Below are 19,170 nucleotides of genomic sequence, written 5' to 3'. Positions count from 1 at the left end.
CGAATTAAATTATAGACCACAATACTTTGTTAGATTTACTGTCGCTTTGTATTCTTAAAGACATATCTTAAGATTGGTCAATTATTAAAACTTGATTTTAATAATTCTACACACACTTCTCCCCGATCAATATGATTTAGGTATCTTGGACGTAGATAATAAACAGTTCACTCGGTAATAACAGCAGCACACTCTAGGTACTTTTTCTCTGTGCTTAATATTCGAAAACAATCCAAACAAATAATTTTATATTTAACCCTTTTATAAGAGTTTAAATGTATACATCCTCTCTACAACTGAATCTGAACAGTGTTGCTAATTGGCCATTTGTAGGCTCATTGCGAGAAGGAAATGTTCGGATTTGTTACAGTGTTTGGTAGTTGAGTGAATATTTCTTCCAATTTTGGTTTTTAGTAGACTTAAGCATGGCTAATAAGACAAACTCGGAGAATATCAACATCTCATTTGAACTAGAGGTTAGTTTTTTTTATAGTATTTCTTAGTTGTTGGATTGATTTGATTTTGGGTCTTTGGTAATTGAAACTCCGTTTAAAAATAGTTAAAACCTTAACGTTTCGACTTGTTTCAGTCTTTATTAAAATATTACTTAACATTGACAACTTGGATAATTAAATTAATCAATAGATCATCTACAAGCTGAATGTCAAAATAAAAATCCGATTAAATCAAAAAATAATTTTTTCTCGCTTGGTATATTTGAAAAATATGTAGTAGCCATCAATTAATGTATTCGTAATTACATTCAAATTTATAAAACAGAAATATGACAGCTTTTTCGTTCCTATTTAGGTATATGAACCAATCCTCTCTTTGATTCTGTTGCAAACATTTTCTATTACAGAAAATATGTTGATATTTCAACTTTTATTGACGCAGTTTAATTTTTTCCAAATAGATAACCTTTTAATTTATTTTCCAAATACTGAAATGTCTGTCCTATGAACGCAACTATAAAATTATTACAAGGTACTTTATATATAATACACACATCTCCAAAAGTCTTGGCCCTCTTTGTAAACTTTTAACTTTGCCTATGTATAGAGCCCATTTTTTATTTTTTGGCTGCTCATCATAAAAATAAAAAGAATATCGTAACAAAAAATTATTTCCGTAAATATATGAATTTTTCTACAAGAAAACAGATTTAACATTATTTCTGATCATCAAGAAGGTTTATCCAATCACCACATTGCCCTTTGTCTGAATATGTCACGGTAAGGCGGATAGTGGCACTTATCCAGGAAACTGGTAGCGTTGCACAAGAACGGTCAAAGGCCGCCCCAGAGTTACATCAGAGAGGAAAGAGCGTTACATAATTCTATCCGAGGAAACCGATTTATACCGAAGGGCAGTTTCGAAAAGTACTATCAGAAGGAGATTATATTCATCGAATCTAATAGCTAGAAGACCCTTAAGGGTGTCTATATTTCACAACGACACATAGCTGCCTGTCTCCAATGAGGCGAAGAACAGGGATTGATTTTTACAACAATGGCATCACGTTCTCTTTTCCGATGAGTCCTGATTTGGTTTCCACAGTGATAGTCGGTGGAAAAGGGTTTGGAGGGACCCAGGTAGACAGAGACGACTCAATTTAACCAAAAATGTTGTTCCTATCATGGCGGATCCATGATGTTTGCGTTGAGTGAACAATGATAGGTATCATATACGCTGAAAACATTATAAGACCGATAGTTAAGCACCTGCGCAATGCATATGGAGCAAATTTAATTTTTCTAGATGATTATGCTAGACCACATCTCACGGAAATGGTACAAAATAAAGAAGGAGATATCCAAATAATGAATTGGCCAGCAAATTCACCAGACATGAATCCCATTGAATATGTTATTACACTAAAGTATAACTAAACTCTCTTTGAATGTATGGCAGGTTGCCCGATCTTTCTGCATCCATGGTGTATTCTTGGAATCCCCAAATAGTGTAACTATGGTTTCAAAAAATCTTATTTTCACGTATTCTGCAGAGTAAATAGCTATTGATTCTACAGATTTTACCGATCCAACCGTCGCATCGCCTAGGTAGAGATCTTTAGTATTTTAGTTTAGGATTTTTTCTACTCGAAAACCTGTAATTTTAATATATTCCACAAAATAAACAGTTACTGAATTACCATATTCCAATTATGCCCTTTGACGATTTTGCTGCTTCAACCATCGCCTTAGTAAAGATCTTTGTTGTTTTAGTTAAGGACTTTTTATACTCCAAAACTTGCAATTTTATTTGATAACCAACAATTTCAAATTGGGCTTCGTTGTTACGAAACTCATCAAAACATTAAAGTCTTTAATATAACTTCTTATATAATCTTATAATAGATAAATTTGAGAAATATTTGAAGGTTTTTCTTCTTCTACCGAATAATTGGCCTACAATGCAATTAAATAGAAAATATTTCATCATAAAGAGAATTAAGAAAAACAAATATTTCAAGATGAGAACTATCATTCATGTATGAATATTTTCCATAATACATTGGAATCATAGTTTTTCTTTAACACGTGTAGTAACTTTGAATGAACAGTTCGTTCATTACTACACCTGTAATAATTCCGGTGTGGGTATTTGGTTATATCAAACAGCTCGTTCTGAGAAGAACTTAGGACGTTTTTAGCTGTACTTGCTTATTTGGTCACATCTAAATTATTTCTAGCAGAATCAACCTCATTCAAAACTTTCGCAATACACAAGAACAACTCAATATTCCACAAAATGTCTGTCTTGATTATACTGCTCATTATTTTGGTTCCCGGCTGTTCACTACTGCACAAACTCATGTAGTAGCACTTACGCCAGGCTCAGACACGACTATTAGTTTAGTCAGATGGCGAGTAATTTAGTTTAGTAGCAACTATCCACTAATCATTTTGGGTTCATATTAATTTACTGAAATATATCGTCAGATATTTGAAACCAGTTTATCGTTGATAGGAAAACAGAATCAGTCCCGGTGCCGGATATTGAGGACTTTTTCGAAACTTACAACATAGAACGACGTTTAGATCACAGTTTCCGAACGTTGTGTTCAATTTTCGGTGAAAATTTTAATTCAAAACAGGATCTACCGAAACTTTTGATTTTTATCACTTTTTTGTGCGTTATATCTTCCATGATGCATATTAAGTTGTAGTATAGATTGTATTGTATGTAATTTTGTAGGGTATCCGAGAATATTCTAATGGGCTCTAGAATCCTGGAAAGTCCTCTAGAAGGCTTTATAATGAGTCAAAACACGAGAAAAAAGATCTGAAATGATATAGGATGCTTCAAAATCATTCTAAGACATATGAAATCGCTATCTAGTAGTCTTAAGCAAATCTATAATGTTGTAGGGTATCCTTGAATATTCTAATAGGCTCTAGAATTCTGGAAAGTTTTCTAGAAGGCTTTATAATGAATCAAAACACGAGAAAAAAGATCTGAAATGATATAGGATGCTTCAAAATCATTCTAAGACATATCAAATCGCTATCTAGTAGTCTTAAGCAAATCTATAATGTTGTAGGGTATCCTTGAATATTCTAATAGGCTCTAGAATTCTGGAAAGTTTTCTAGAAGGCTTTATAATGAATCAAAACACGAGAAAAAAGATCTGAAATGATATAGGATGCTTCAAAATCATTCTAAGACTTATCAAATCGCTATCTAGTAGTCTTAAGCAAATCTATAATGTTGTAGGGTATCCTTGAATATTCTAATAGGCTCTAGAATTCTGGAAAGTTTTCTAGAAGGCTTTATAATGAATCAAAACACGAGAAAAAAGATCTGAAATGATATAGGATGCTTCAAAATCATTCTAAGACATATCAAATCGCTATCTAGTAGTCTTAAGCAAATCTATAATGTTGTAGGGTATCCTTGAATATTCTAATAGGCTCTAGAATTCTGGAAAGTTTTCTAGAAGGCTTTATAATGAATCAAAACACGAGAAAAAAGATCTGAAATGATATAGGATGCTTCAAAATCATTCTAAGACATATCAAATCGATATCCAGTAGCCTTAAGCAAATCTATAATGTTGTAGGGTATGCTAGAATATTCTAAAAGTCAGTAATCTATCAATGACGCTATACATGAGAATTAATAGTAAATAGTTAGTTGAGAGAAATAAATAACTCTTAAAACTTCAAAAAACCATAGACGAATCAAATAACCCGTCGCATTTATCTACTAGAATCGAAAAGATCATATCATATGACTACGACCCGATTACCTTAGTTTCCGAAGATTCAGATCATGATGTGGTTAACCCGATCATAGTTTCATCTACATTCCTACATCTCCTCCAATTCTAGTGAATATGTTGCACTGATATTTTTTAATTTGGTCTCTATATCTTTTCCCGAAAATCCAGCAATATTCATGGCTTTTTCCAATATGGCATATGCGTGGAATTTGAATTTTTATTAAGAAACTTGAATGTCTCCAGCGCGAAATTTTGCTATTTTGTGTTGTAAACGAATAAGCTTGACTAAAGATGTGCCGAGACTTGATTTAGTGGCACTTTAGCTGGACGTGGTGATGGATTCTACTCTTCCAAGCTACTATACTAAAGTACTTGCAACTCTACAAAATTACTGGCCGTGTTAAACTCTGCTTTATGCTTAGATAGTATACGAATAGAAGAATTAGAAGGCTCAATCTTTAGGTAATCTTTTAACTCTTATATTGAGAAATATTTCTAGTTTTAATTTTCGTTAACTATAGAAGCTTATTTGATTATACTAAAAAATAAAGGATTTACAGTTTTATTCGTATGCCAGATAAATGTTTCGTGTTAGATTTCGGAATCATTACTATGAAAAATACATTTTGTCTGATCTATATTTTGAAATAGTCCCTATTTGCAAACATTGTAAATAAGGTTTAAATAAATATTTGTATCTTATCAATAAGATCATCTCGTTTACAATTGTGTTAAATACTAAACCCTACCATTAACTGATAATTTATAATCAGTATGATAATACAATAGGAATAGTGAAATCTTGATTTTAAGACATTTAATAGTGATATGTATAAGTTTGAAATACATCGAATATCATTAGTGCCATCCAAAGAGTATTTTGAGGAATCTAACCAAAATCAAAAATTTGAAGAATCAGAATCGACTGAAAGTGAAAGTGTCAAAGATGAAAATTACGATTTTCCAAAGCAGATTGAGGTTATTGAACTGGATACTTTACTCGTACGTGTAGTTTAATTTCACAAAAGCTTTCTATTAGTAAACTATCTCAATCCGAATGTTTGTCACAGTTCATCAAATATTATTTTGACAGAAAATATCCTCAATAGTTTCTGGGGTTGTTTTTTAATATTTCCTGAGATTTCAAGTGGATTTAAAACCGTGTCTAATAGTAAATATAACTGAAGTCTGCAAAGCAAATAAATATACTAAATTCTTGTTTTTTGGATTTTTTTTGCTATAAAAACCTCACGAAAGAGGCTGTTGAAATGTTTGGTGTTACTGCCGCATCATTTATTAATGACAAATTCTTTAGCATTTTTCAAAATCTCTAATAAATCTTTGATGTCTCTAAATGAAGCTAAAATTTTGTTGTTTTTAGTGCAGTATGGAATAATAAAAAGGTTGGGAATAATTTTTGATATAAGAATAAATCGAATGACGAAAAAGTTTACATCACATTACGTGTGGTGTTCAATGCTAATATTATTTTTATATATAGTTCCATTTTTAAGTTTTCTTGACTATAAAACCATATTTTCAGTGTTCTTTCTTATAATCATGTCTAGAATATCAGATCGTTTTATGAATTTTTCGCAATCCCATCAATTCACGTAATGCTTCACCTTTATATGGAGCTAATAGCAAGTTATTCTAGTCGTACACCAACACAAGACACAAGACAACAAACAGACAAAACCTGATAGCATAATTAGCCTTGCACTTTCTAAAGGATTGATACCAACTCATAAATTTTTCTACTAATTTAACGCCATATATTTTAAGTTTTTGATTCATCTATTCTGTACTATAGTAGACTCCCTGTCGACGTCTACACAAGCAAACAAAATACGAGAAAAGAATATAAATGTCATCAAATTGTATAAGGAGATTTCCAAAACAGTAGACAGGAATAGGAGGATATGGACCTAGAACCAAACACTCTGAAATGGGCGACACACCAAGTATCCTTCAATCAATCTAGATAGGAATTATTGTAACAGGATATCATCATCTTGTCCGATTAGCCATTAGATCTCTAAGCTCCAATGTGATAAAATCCAAACTGGTTTGAGAATGCCTGTACTAACTAAATGAGCTAGATAAGAATAATAAAGTTACCTTCCAATGGATTCCGGGTCACACTGGAGTGGAGCGAAACAAAATATCTAACAAAATCATCTACAGATCTATGGAGAACTCTTTGGAAAAAAGGTAGATAGTGGTGAAATTAGTTACTAGGACAGTCTATTGGGGTTGAGACAAGTAAACACATTCCTGGGAAGCTTGAAGGGAAATTATCGCTGCAATGGAAACTTGAGGGTGCTAGGTTAAGCACAGAAAGCTACGTGAAGATTCTGTTGCGCGGGGGATGAAACATCTATACATATTCTCTCGCAGTATGAAATATAATACGAAGATCTCTGACAGCTAGAGCCATCCTACATTCAGAAATTTCTAAGAGGAGTGGGATTAATAGATCAGCTGTAAACCATGAAGATTACCAGAGTCACAGAAAGGAAAGTAGACAGAAGAGATTCTTTGGGTCGCGGTGTACATGGCAACCTAATACATAGATACATAAATAAACCTTATGAACTTTATAAGGACTATGGGTCAGAATTTCTAATTTAGCTTCGATCCTTGACAAGTATGCAAAATTTGAATTTATATTTATTTTATATGGGCGACAAAACAACCATAAGATTACGTTACATGCTATACTGGCCGACTTGTCAAGGTAATCGTGCAAATTTGCAAATTTGTGAAATTATTTTAACGTAGGTACATAAAAAGAGGTGAGAATAATACACAATATATTATATTGTATATATATTTTTAAGTAATAGAAAATATATTTGCCATAATTCAAGTTATGATTTTTCAAATATTTCTATATATAATTCTATTCTACGTGTGATATCACAACTCCTCTTAAACGGCTGGATCGATTTGAATGAATTTTTTTGTATGCGTTTGGATGATTTAGATTCACAAATTAGTTCGGCAGATGATGTTGCAGGTTATTTATCTATATTGCAACTAAACAACTGGATTTACTTGAATGAACTTTTGTGTATGCATTCAAGTGGAGACCTGGATGATTTAGATTCATAAATCAGCCCGGCAGGTGGAGTTGCAGTTGGTCTCTAGGTTATTTATTAGTGGCTTGGAAAATTTACATTCTTAAATCAGCATGGTAGATGGCGTTGCATTTTTGTGCGCATACGAATGGATCCGTTTTTGGATTATTGATCTATACTAGTACCATTAAAGGCAGTTGATGTTGAATATATTATTTTATCATTTTAAATTTTTTATACAGGGTGTTTCAGATAAAGTTGATTACGTCTCCAGAATAGATGGAAAACTGGAAAATATTTGGGGTATCCGTATTCAAGGGTGTCGAAGAAAAAAATTTCACACTTTTCTTACGATTTTGCCGCAACTATTGGCAAGATTGTATTGAAATTTTATACGAATACGTTTTGGATGCTAATACCTCCAATGAATTTGTTTTTACGTCTAACTCTCATAAAGGGGGCTAATTGCACGGTTCGTATCAAGTAGTATTGAACATAACTTTGTCAATACTAGATTTATTAAGCACAATTTCAAGTGTACATAAACATCATTTCATTTTACACCAAAAAGGTACTCTTGATGAAACTCAATACTATGTACCGTTTTCAGAATATTTCAACGCCCTTTATCTTGAATACGGATGGGGTTACGAAAATTTTTTACTGAGCTAACCCCAAATATTTTTCAGTTTTCTTTCTATCCTAGTGATGGGGTCACCTTTTTTGAAACACAGATATATATTTCTTTCATTCTTTGCCATTTTAATTTGAGTGTATTATATCGAATTTGTTTTGTTAACACGACATTTCAATTTTTTGTATGGTTTTTCACATGACCAATTACATGTGGCGTGGACTCCAGTTGGAAAACCGTAAAAATGATTCATTTATACTCCTTAGGAATTGACGGCAAGTCTTGTTCATCAACTCGAATTAGGATAAAATTAAACAAACGTCATCGATTAAAACGAATTGTTTTTAGAAAAATTGATATTATTTCAAAATAAAGAATAATGAATCTATTATATTATTTTTCTCTCATTTCATACTTTGTTTAATATCCTGATGCAGCACAACGTCTGTCAGGTCCTCTAGAAATATGAATAATTGTAGAAATCTTCGTTCTAAGCAGCTTCTAATTCCTATAAAAGGCTTCCGAAGAATGTGCAATAAGGGTTTTGTGAGATTTTCATTTCAATAATTTAATGACAATATAAAAATTCAATAATCTCACTACATATCTTATCAAATCATTGATTCATCTAATTCGTGTTATTATTTTTTGCAATCGCGACGTTAACCTTTTAAGGATCTATATTATTCGACAACATTTCAGACTCACATCTGAGATAGACATGATTAACAGTTTCAAGGTAATATATTTTATAGTTCAGAAATGTATCAATTACCAAAGGATAATTTTTCGTATGTACCAGAATATTTTTTATAAATAACTGGGTGATTCAAATTTTTTAATCTTATATCCATATAGAGTTCATGTATATTCAAAACATTGTTATAAAAGTGCTTTTCAGACATTCATGTCGTTTATAAATATATTTTTTATATTAGTTATTATCATATTTCATACTTTCCTACTCGTTCAAGTTTCACTTGAAAAAAGGACCGGTGGAAAGTTTTAAAACTATAATGAATAATTTTCAAGGATGAAATAACAGAGAAAATAGATTTCTCAACGTCCTTAATTAGAAATATTGTTGCAGGACAATAAGGGAATGGTTAACGCAGCGCCCTCTGATCGTACGAGTTCGCCGACTGCACGAGTCAATATTCCAGCAACACCAGTAGTCGACAAAACACCGAATAAACAGTCGACGAAGATAAGACTGCGCAAGAGAATAACTGTTCCATTTTTATCGAATTTAATCGTCGCTTTAACTGGTAAGAATATTATTATTCCAAAAAATTGTGCTATTTAGTGAAATATACTTTGTGTTTACGTAATTTTCTCAATCATATGATTTGTTGTTTTCACGTTATGGATTTGTGACGAAATATGACAATGAATCGCTTATCAGGTAAATTGCGTCAACGTTATTGGTAATTATTAACAATGACGTTGTTTTACTGCAATAAATGTTTCGGGTAAAATGATTCATTTCAGCTGCAACAATACCTTTTGTTATTATTCTTTAGTTTAAATTATGACCCCATTGAATGTATTTATAAATAATCGTTTTATTAAAGGTGAGTATTAGGATTATGTAATTATCGTTAGAAATATAATTAATACATATAGTTCGTTCCAAGATACAAAGAGGAACCGGTCACTGTCTTAAATAAAATTCCAAGGAATAAATTTGTTTTTTGTTTTTCGAATAAACCATCTCTAAATGGCATTTAGATAAATGCAAATTTTCAAATACTTTCCCAATAAGAAATTCTTTATTTGTCACGATCTTATCGACGTTTTTTCTTTGCACCTATCGTCACGAGCTTTTTTAACGGATTATCAAATTATACGGTATCTAACGCGAAAAAAGATTTTTGCCAGCCTGTAATATTCAATGTATGCCAATGGATCTAATACCCAAAGGATGTCTCAATTTGGCTCTTTCTGGTACAACAGCCGATTTCGGAAGACCTTCACGAGATTCATCCTGTAATGAAGTGCGCCCACGACTGAAATCGAAAAACCCGTTGACTCTAGATGGTGCTTGGTCACCAAATATCGAAATTAGTTGATCGGCACACTGTTGTTGGTTTAATCCATGTCGAAAGTCGTAGAAATACCCAAGTATGTCTCAATTTGGTTCTTTCTGGTACCACAGCTGATTTCGGAAGACCTTCACGAGATTCATCCTGTAATGAAGTGCGACCACGACTGAAATCGAATAACCCGTTGACTCTAGATGGTGCTTGGTCACCAAATATCGAAATTAGTTGATCGGCACACTGTTGTTGGTTTAATCCATGTCGAAAGTCGTAGAAATACCCAAGTATGTCTCAATTTGGTTCTTTCTGGTACCACAGCTGATTTCGGAAGACCTTCACGAGATTCATCCTGTAATGAAGTGCGACCACGACTGAAATCGAAAAACCCGTTGACTCTAGATGGTGCTTGGTCACCAAATATCGAAATTAGTTGATCGGCACACTGTTGTTGGTTTAATCCATGTCGAAAGTCGTAGAAATACCCAAGTATGTCTCAATTTGGCTCTTTCTGGTACAACAGCCGATTTAGGAAGACCTTCACGAGATTCATCCTGTAATGAAGTGCGACCACGACTGAAATCGAAAAACCCGTTGACTCTAGATGGTGCTTGGTCACCAAATATCGAAATTAGTTGATCGGCACACTGTTGTTGGTTTAATCCATGTCGAAAGTCGTAGAAATACCCAAGTATGTCTCAATTTGGCTCTTTCTGGTACAACAGCCGATTTAGGAAGACCTTCACGAGATTCATCCTGTAATGAAGTGCGACCACGACTGAAATCGAAAAACCCGTTGACTCTAGATGGTGCTTGGTCACCAAATATCGAAATTAGTTGATCGGCACACTGTTGTTGATTTAATCCGTGTCGAAAGTCGTAGAAATACCCAAGTATGTCTCAATTTGGCTCTTTCTGGTACAACAGCCGATTTAGGAAGACCTTCACGAGATTCATCCTGTAATGAAGTGCGACCACGACTGAAATCGAATAACCCGTTGACTCTAGATGGTGCTTGGTCACCAAATATCGAAATTAGTTGATCGGCACACTGTTGTTGGTTTAATCCATGTCGAAAGTCGTAGAAATACCCAAGTATGTCTCAATTTGGTTCTTTCTGGTACCACAGCTGATTTCGGAAGACCTTCACGAGATTCATCCTGTAATGAAGTGCGACCACGACTGAAATTGAAAAACCCGTTGACTCTAGATGGTGCTTGGTCACCAAATATCGAAATTAGTTGATCGGCACACTGTTGTTGGTTTAATCCATGTCGAAAGTCGTAGAAATACCCAAGTATGTCTCAATTTGGCTCTTTCTGGTACAACAGCCGATTTAGGAAGACCTTCACGAGATTCATCCTGTAATGAAGTGCGACCACGACTGAAATCGAATAACCCGTTGACTCTAGATGGTGCTTGGTCACCAAATATCGAAATTAGTTGATCGGCACACTGTTGTTGGTTTAATCCATGTCGAAAGTCGTAGAAATACCCAAGTATGTCTCAATTTGGTTCTTTCTGGTACCACAGCTGATTTCGGAAGACCTTCACGAGATTCATCCTGTAATGAAGTGCGACCACGACTGAAATCGAATAACCCGTTGACTCTAGATGGTGCTTGGTCACCAAATATCGAAATTAGTTGATCGGCACACTGTTGTTGGTTTAATCCATGTCGAAAGTCGTAGAAATACCCAAGTATGTCTCAATTTGGTTCTTTCTGGTACCACAGCTGATTTCGGAAGACCTTCACGAGATTCATCCTGTAATGAAGTGCGACCACGACTGAAATCGAATAACCCGTTGACTCTAGATGGTGCTTGGTCACCAAATATCGAAATTAGTTGATCGGCACACTGTTGTTGGTTTAATCCATGTCGAAAGTCGTAGAAATACCCAAGTATGTCTCAATTTGGCTCTTTCTGGTACAACAGCCGATTTAGGAAGACCTTCACGAGATTCATCCTGTAATGAAGTGCGACCACGACTAAAATCGAAAAACCCGTTGACTCTAGATGGTGCTTGGTCACCAAATATCGAAATTAGTTGATCGGCACACTGTTGTTGGTTTAATCCATGTCGAAAGTCGTAGAAATACCCAAGTATGTCTCAATTTGGCTCTTTCTGGTACAACAGCCGATTTAGGAAGACCTTCACGAGATTCATCCTGTAATGAAGTGCGACCACGACTGAAATCGAAAAACCCGTTGACTCTAGATGGTGCTTGGTCACCAAATATCGAAATTAGTTGATCGGCACACTGTTGTTGATTTAATCCGTGTCGAAAGTCGTAGAAATACCCAAGTATGTCTCAATTTGGCTCTTTCTGGTACAACAGCCGATTTAGGAAGACCTTCACGAGATTCATCCTGTAATGAAGTGCGACCACGACTGAAATCGAAAAACCCGTTGACTCTAGATGGTGCTTGGTCACCAAATATCGAAATTAGTTGATCGGCACACTGTTGTTGGTTTAATCCATGTCGAAAGTCGTAGAAATACCCAAGTATGTCTCAATTTGGCTCTTTCTGGTACAACAGCCGATTTCGGAAGACCTTCACGAAATTCATCTTGTGATGAAGTGCGACCACGACTGAAATCGAATAACCCGTTGACTCTAGATGGTGCTTGGTCACCAAATATCGAAATTAGTTGATCGGCACACTGTTGTTGGTTTAATCCATGTCGAAAGTCGTAGAAATACCCAAGTATGTCTCAATTTGGCTCTTTCTGGTACAACAGCCGATTTCGGAAGACCTTCACGAAATGTATCCTGTAATGAAGTGCGACCACGACTGAAATCGAATAACCCGTTGACTTTAGATGGTGCTTGGTCACCAAATATCGAAATTAGTTGATCGGCACACTGTTGTTGGATTAATCCATGTCGAAAGTCGTAGAAATACCCAAGTATGTCTCAATTTGGCTCTTTCTGGTACAACAGCCGATTTAGGAAGACCTTCACGAGATTCATCCTGTAATGAAGTGCGACCACTATTGAAATCGAAAAACCCGTTGACTCTAGATGGTGCTTGGTCACCAAATATCGAAATTAGTTGATCGGCACACTGTTGTTGGTTTAATCCATGTCGAAAGTCGTAGAAAATTATCTCACGCGTTTTTTATTTTTTGACCAAGTTGAATGTTCCAAGTATCTATAAACACTCGTATGACAACACGTTCTGAGTACGTTTACCATTAACTTTAGAGTACCAGACCTATCTGCAAGTGTACCGATTACCAGATAACTGATATTGAGACAAATGTCTTCAGTTTGAAATAGTTTAATGAGTTTAATTTATTGAGTTTTATTAGCTTAGACATACAGATGTTGAATTGATATATTTATTGCAAAAAAAATCAGTCTATTACACAAAGCACTCAACAATTAGCGCGATGCTTACCGCATATGGGTTTTTTGCAGTCAATGCAATAATTAGTTGGTGTATCTTCTGGGTTATCTTGATTTAAAATAAAATGAATATCTTGTAATATTGGTCGCCTCAAACTTTTACATTTTTTGCTCATTTCTAATCAGAGCTTTATAAGTTCTTTTCTCATTTATAGGATGAAATTTCTGCGCGAATTTGGTTTATTGTTTACCTTATGACTGTTGAAGTTATAAATTCCGAAAGAGTTGATTGCAGCAATATTTAACATATTGTAAAAAATTGTCAATGGCCAGCATCTAGTCTTCCTATCACAATTCATATTTAAACATAATTGGTCAAATGAGTCAACACCACTTGTGTCAGCGTTATAGGAATGTATAATCTCTGGTTTATTTGTTGTTGGATTTAACACTGCACCTTCATGCATAGTCGTCAGTAGCAGTACCAATTTATTTCTCTTCTGCATAAATGAGACAAGTGTTTTACTTTTCATTTCCCGAAGTATCTGCCTTTTGTTTTTCCTCATAGTGCCTAATATAGTTAAATTATAAGGCTCGTTCATCAGCACTTCACTAAACCAGTTGTCGATGGTTATATGTCTTGGTACTGTACAAAGTTGCTGTTAAATGTTTTACATAGTAATTAGCTAAAGGCAGACATCCGTGATAAGTTTTCTTTCCTAAATATGGCGCGGTATTTATCATATATTTTGTTGAGGAATCACAAGTCATTACAAGCTTCAGTCCATACTTAGATGGTTTGTTAGGAATATACATTCTGAATGCACATCGACCTCGGAAACCTGTTGATCAATTGAAATGTAGGATGTTGGTGTGTATGAAGTTTTGCAAGTAGATATCAAAATATCCCGAATTTCTGGAGCAAATAGATCGTTTTGTAATCTTTCTCTGCGAGTAAGTTTGCTGTCAAACTCTAAGCAATCTAAGAGAAAACGAAAACGAAAGCCATTCATTGTTGCCCTGTACAAACTTCCCGAAAAAATGCGGTCAACTAGCTGATTTGCATTCATATGATTATTTCTCATAGCAGCTGTAAGAATCAATAAACCCAAAAGAGCCAAAATATTATCTTTAGATGATTCTGAAGTCATTGAATCTTGTATTTGGCTGCTTTACGCGAAATTCCTTGATTTGTAAATACAATTATTTTTCCAACTACGCCATCATTTATAAGATATAAAAAAATTTCTTTAGGATACAGAAGATTGCTTAGCTGCACCCTTCGGCGCTGGGATAAAATGAATTATATTTATATTAGATACCCTTTTTGATTGTGACAGTTGTATTGTTGACCATCTGTGCTTATTCTTACCCTTCAATTGTGTTTTGCCACGTTTTATTATCGTAGATTATTTGATAAGGCGAGACAGTGGAATATTTTTCTCTTCATCTCTGTTCGACTCTACAATTTCGTTATTTGAATCGATCATTTCATTTATTTCATGAAAAAAGTCATCCACGTCCATAAGATTTATTCTGATATTATTGTCTTATAAATCATTACAATCCTCAGAATAATTTATTGAATCATCATCATCTCTACCAGTCATTATTTTTTAGACTTCTGCCGAAATTACTGCATCAGTAAGAGGTCGGTTATCTCTATACTTTTATATGAATGCCATTTTTTGTATCTTACGCAAAATGCAAAAGAAACACTTACCTTTTACTAAAACAACCAAAAAAAAATAGTGTTCCCTAAGCACCAAACCGTCGTCATATTTATGAGAAATAGTCAATAATCCTAAATTGTGGAACTCAAGAAACTATTTAACCACAGCAGCATATAGTTTTTCAGAATCAAAGAAGATATTGAAACCAACAGGCTGCTGCGATAAATAAGTTACGCGCGTTCATAAATATTACGACGGTCTGATTCTCTAGAGTTAAAAATGTCAAAGCTTATGATGGCAATGTCAAGTAAGACATATTCACATCTCAAGAGATCTTACTTAGTTCGACAGCACAAAAAAAGATTAGCATGACATACAAAATCGTTAAGAGTTCGAAGGTTCGAAGACTTGTGGAGCTGATCGACTACACCGATTATGTCAGTCATTCAATGCCAAGATAATAGTTAAATGACTACCAGTAAAAACACCAAAAAAACAAGAATGAAGATGACTAGATGACCTGATATTCTTTTGATTAAAGATAATTCTAGTAAACTCTTTCTTTTAGATCGTTTTTACTCGTAGTGCGTCTGTTAAAGCACACACTCAACGAAAATGTCGAAACTGAATAAAAAAGGTTCATGACACTGAAAAGAATCAGAGGATCATCAGATACATCCATCAAATACATAAAAGTATGAGACGCAAAGTTTGGCAACCCCTTCGGATAAAATAGGGGTGGTTGTGAGCTCTGCATAGAATTGTTTTTCGAAGGGTGCAATCTGGAGGGGACGGTAGATAATTAGAGATCCGAGTTCTAGATTTATTACATAAATGTGCATATTTTGGGCTAAAAATTGGTTGTTTTCCATACGGTTTACTCCGAAATAAAACTATATGATTTCTATAAAAGAAATTCTTTAATACATAAAAAGATTGAACATATTTGATATTATTTTATTCAACTATAACAACATATAAATTTGGGAAGCGATTCTCTTCTATTCGGACGAACCTCGCTCAAAATGGTTAAAAGAATAATGCAGTGTTTGCAATGTTAAGGCATTCGTTTTTTGAAATCAGTTTATTTCGATTTATTTTTGTGTAGAGACTCAACAACGTCTATATATTCCACAATTTAGAAGTAGGTTTATTTTGCACTCATGTAGTACGAGGGTTGCTACTTAAGTTTTACAGATACTTGAAACTTTCATGTTTGTCGAAAAATGGAATTAAATCATGAATATTTTCGTGTGATGATTTTCTACGTGGATTAAACCAACAGCGATCCAATCCCTTCGATTTTTGGTGACGAACTACCATCTTGAGCGCTGGTTTTCTGAATTGAATCGTTGTCGTACTTCGCTACAGGATGAATTTCGTGAAGGTCGTCCATAATCGGCAGTTATGCCAGAAAACATCGACGCCGTGCGTAAACTGATATTGCAAGATAGTCATCTAACATCCTGTGAGTTTGAGGCATACTTGAGCATTAGTTCTACATTCAATATTCAGTGAAGATTTGGCTATCGAAATGCTTTGTTCTCGTTGGATATCGCATAATTTGACTCAAAAAATCAACGTAGAACAGTCAATTGTGAATGCTACATCCGAATTTGTATCGTGTTCGAAAATATCAAGGAAACCAATTGTAGAAGAAGAATCATTCTCCACTACGACTAAACGATTTCTCATATATTAGTATCAAAAACGTTTTTAAACAGTCAAAACATCGAATTGATGGTTCATCCGCCGTAAGTCCTTATTTGGTACCCAATGAATTATTCTTATTGTCGCAGATCAAAAATAAATTGCGAGGTCAACGTTTTTGCGATCAAATCACACGTTCTGGAAGTATATTGATCTCAAGAATAAATCTTTTGGAAAACAAGTATTTGTTTGTTTATTTGTCTATCTCAAAACTTGAGTAGCAATCCTCGTATTCATGTATTTTCAAATATTGAAAACTGGATATTCAGTTTCAACGATTTTTTTAATATTCATACCAAGCGACGTTGTTTTCTTTTTTTCTTCATTTCCTCATTGATGTAGGGTCATTCTGTATATACGCTTTCAATTGAGTCAACACATATCTATTGCATCATCAGCACTTATCACTTATAAACCTGAAACGCTTTGGAAAAGATACAACAGATTTATAAGTTTTTAACACGAAATTTTTTCTCAGCCTTCTAGAAAAGTGGCAATCCATATGCGGATCGACAGGTTTTTCGTATGTAAGTTCATATTTTTTCTCCTAGGTTATTAACTAAAATATTTTTTCTTTAGCTCTATTGATAATTTTTTTTTCAGTTTTGGCTCTACTAATTCTCTTGGAATATGGATTTATACCAGGGAATAAGCTAGGATTTTATTGCCAAGATCCGTTAATATCCCACAAGTACAAAGGGGAGGTGATATCGCCTTTAATATTAGGCCTCGGATCCCTTTTAATCCCCTTATTAGCATTAATAGCTGGTGAAGTATTATCGAAAAAGACTTTTAAAAAAATTAACTACCGTGAAATATGGTACTACTATCGAGAATGTGCGACTGGATGCATTTTAGTACTTCTATTGACAGAAGTGGCGAAGATCCTGGTGGGTGAACATCGACCACATTTCTTTGACGTTTGCGCACCGGATACAGCTAAAAACTGTCTTCCTTCCGAGTACATTGACACATACACATGTACAAATCCTAATTATAGCAAGTATTTTCTGGTGGACAGTTCTAGATCATTTCCATCCGGCCATTCGTCCATATCCTGGTTCATAGGCACTTTTTCGGCTGTAAGTATTATATTTATAATATATGTAAATTTAATTGAATTAAAATGGGTAACTACAATAATGATATATCACTGAGAGTTATAAGAAGGGTTATGGGGGAAGAGCCTCTTTACAATGATTAAATTCATTTTACCGTGAAAAAATCTCCCATCAATTCTAGACACTTAATTTTTTCTTCTCGTCAACTATCCAACAAACCATCTTTCGGAAGTTCAAACGTTTTGTCTTTGTTCATCCCTTAGTTTGAACGCGCCAAGCCGATTCGGCTAATTTTTCTGCACCAATAGCAGACAAATGAACAGGACCATAAAATGTTTTGGCAAATTAGCATAATAATGGCCATTTATGCCTTCTTCTAACTAATTAATGAATATTATATCTCGATCCCAAATATACTGTGGTTATGGCCTAATAAAAAGATTTTTTTGTTCTTGGAATCATATTTCTCGGATGAAATCTATGTTGAGACCGCATTTCTGTTTCTTAAGTATAATGATTCATCTACTACATTAACGTAAAAATGTATTTGTGTCCAAACATAGCACAATACGAAGATGGTGAAAAGTACCTAGCAAACAAAGAAAACACAAAAATTTAAAACAAAAAGTTTTTATTATAAAAATCGTCAAGCTCCTTAAAATAGTGCCGACATCTCCTCTTCATTGTTGGAAAATCTTTTACCACCGAGGTATTTTTTCAAGTCTGGAAACGGAAAATAATCCAAGGGGACTATATCTGGCAAATAGGACGCAAAAGATAGCAATTAAAACTTTAATTCGCTAATTTTAGCCATTGTAATAACGGATATGTGAGCTGGTGCATTGTCTTAATGAAACAACACTTTCTCTTTAGCCAAATGCGTTTTTGCTCTATTTCTTCGCTCAAATGTTACAATAAGTTCGCATAATACTCGCCGTTGATAGTCAATGAAAATTATCCCACGCGCATCCCAAAAAACGGATGGAACGGTAATTGCCTTCTTCGGAGCCAGTTCTTCCTTTTCATTCCATTGTTTTAATCGTTTTTTCGTTTCGGGTGTGAAATAATGGACCGACGTTTCATCCATGGTTATGAAACTTCCCAAAATTCTGCTATATTTCTGTTGAACATTGCCAAACATTTGGTAGAATCATCGTCGCGACGCTATTTTTGTTCCATTGTGAGTAAACGCGGAACCCAACTTGCACACAGCTTTCTCATGTCCAAATTTTCAGTTAACATGCTGTGAAGAACTTTTGGAAATGCCTACTATGTCTGCTAGCTCACGCATAATAACTCAACGATCATTCAGTACCGCTTTGTGAATTTTCTTCAACATAAACTTGTACATTGCTGAACATAACCTCATTATGATGTCGCTACTAAA

General features: G+C 34.3%; 1 protein-coding gene across 6 annotated transcripts in view; it reads left to right on the top strand.

Annotated features, from left to right (window-relative positions):
- The window catches only part of LOC130897452 (phospholipid phosphatase homolog 1.2 homolog), a 51,365-nt gene that overhangs the window by 29,695 nt on the left and 2,500 nt on the right, over positions 1-19,170 (top strand). For 2 of the 6 annotated variants that reach the window (XM_057806314.1, XM_057806315.1), the window contains exons 2-3: positions 9,036-9,213; positions 17,326-17,804. In XM_057806314.1, the coding sequence (XP_057662297.1) occupies positions 9,036-9,213; positions 17,326-17,804 (657 nt within the window). Of the gene's footprint in view, positions 1-321; positions 477-5,010; positions 5,231-8,629; positions 8,685-9,035; positions 9,214-9,260; positions 9,520-17,325; positions 17,805-19,170 lie in introns of those variants that run through there. The other 4 variants (XM_057806312.1, XM_057806311.1, XM_057806313.1 and 1 more) reach the window with 4 other exon arrangements.

The sequence above is a fragment of the Diorhabda carinulata genome, chromosome 8, assembly GCF_026250575.1.
Source record: "Diorhabda carinulata isolate Delta chromosome 8, icDioCari1.1, whole genome shotgun sequence".
NCBI classification, from domain to species: Eukaryota; Metazoa; Arthropoda; class Insecta; order Coleoptera; family Chrysomelidae; genus Diorhabda; species Diorhabda carinulata.
Note: the sequence above shows the minus strand (reverse complement) of the source record. Positions and strands in the feature narration are given on the sequence as shown.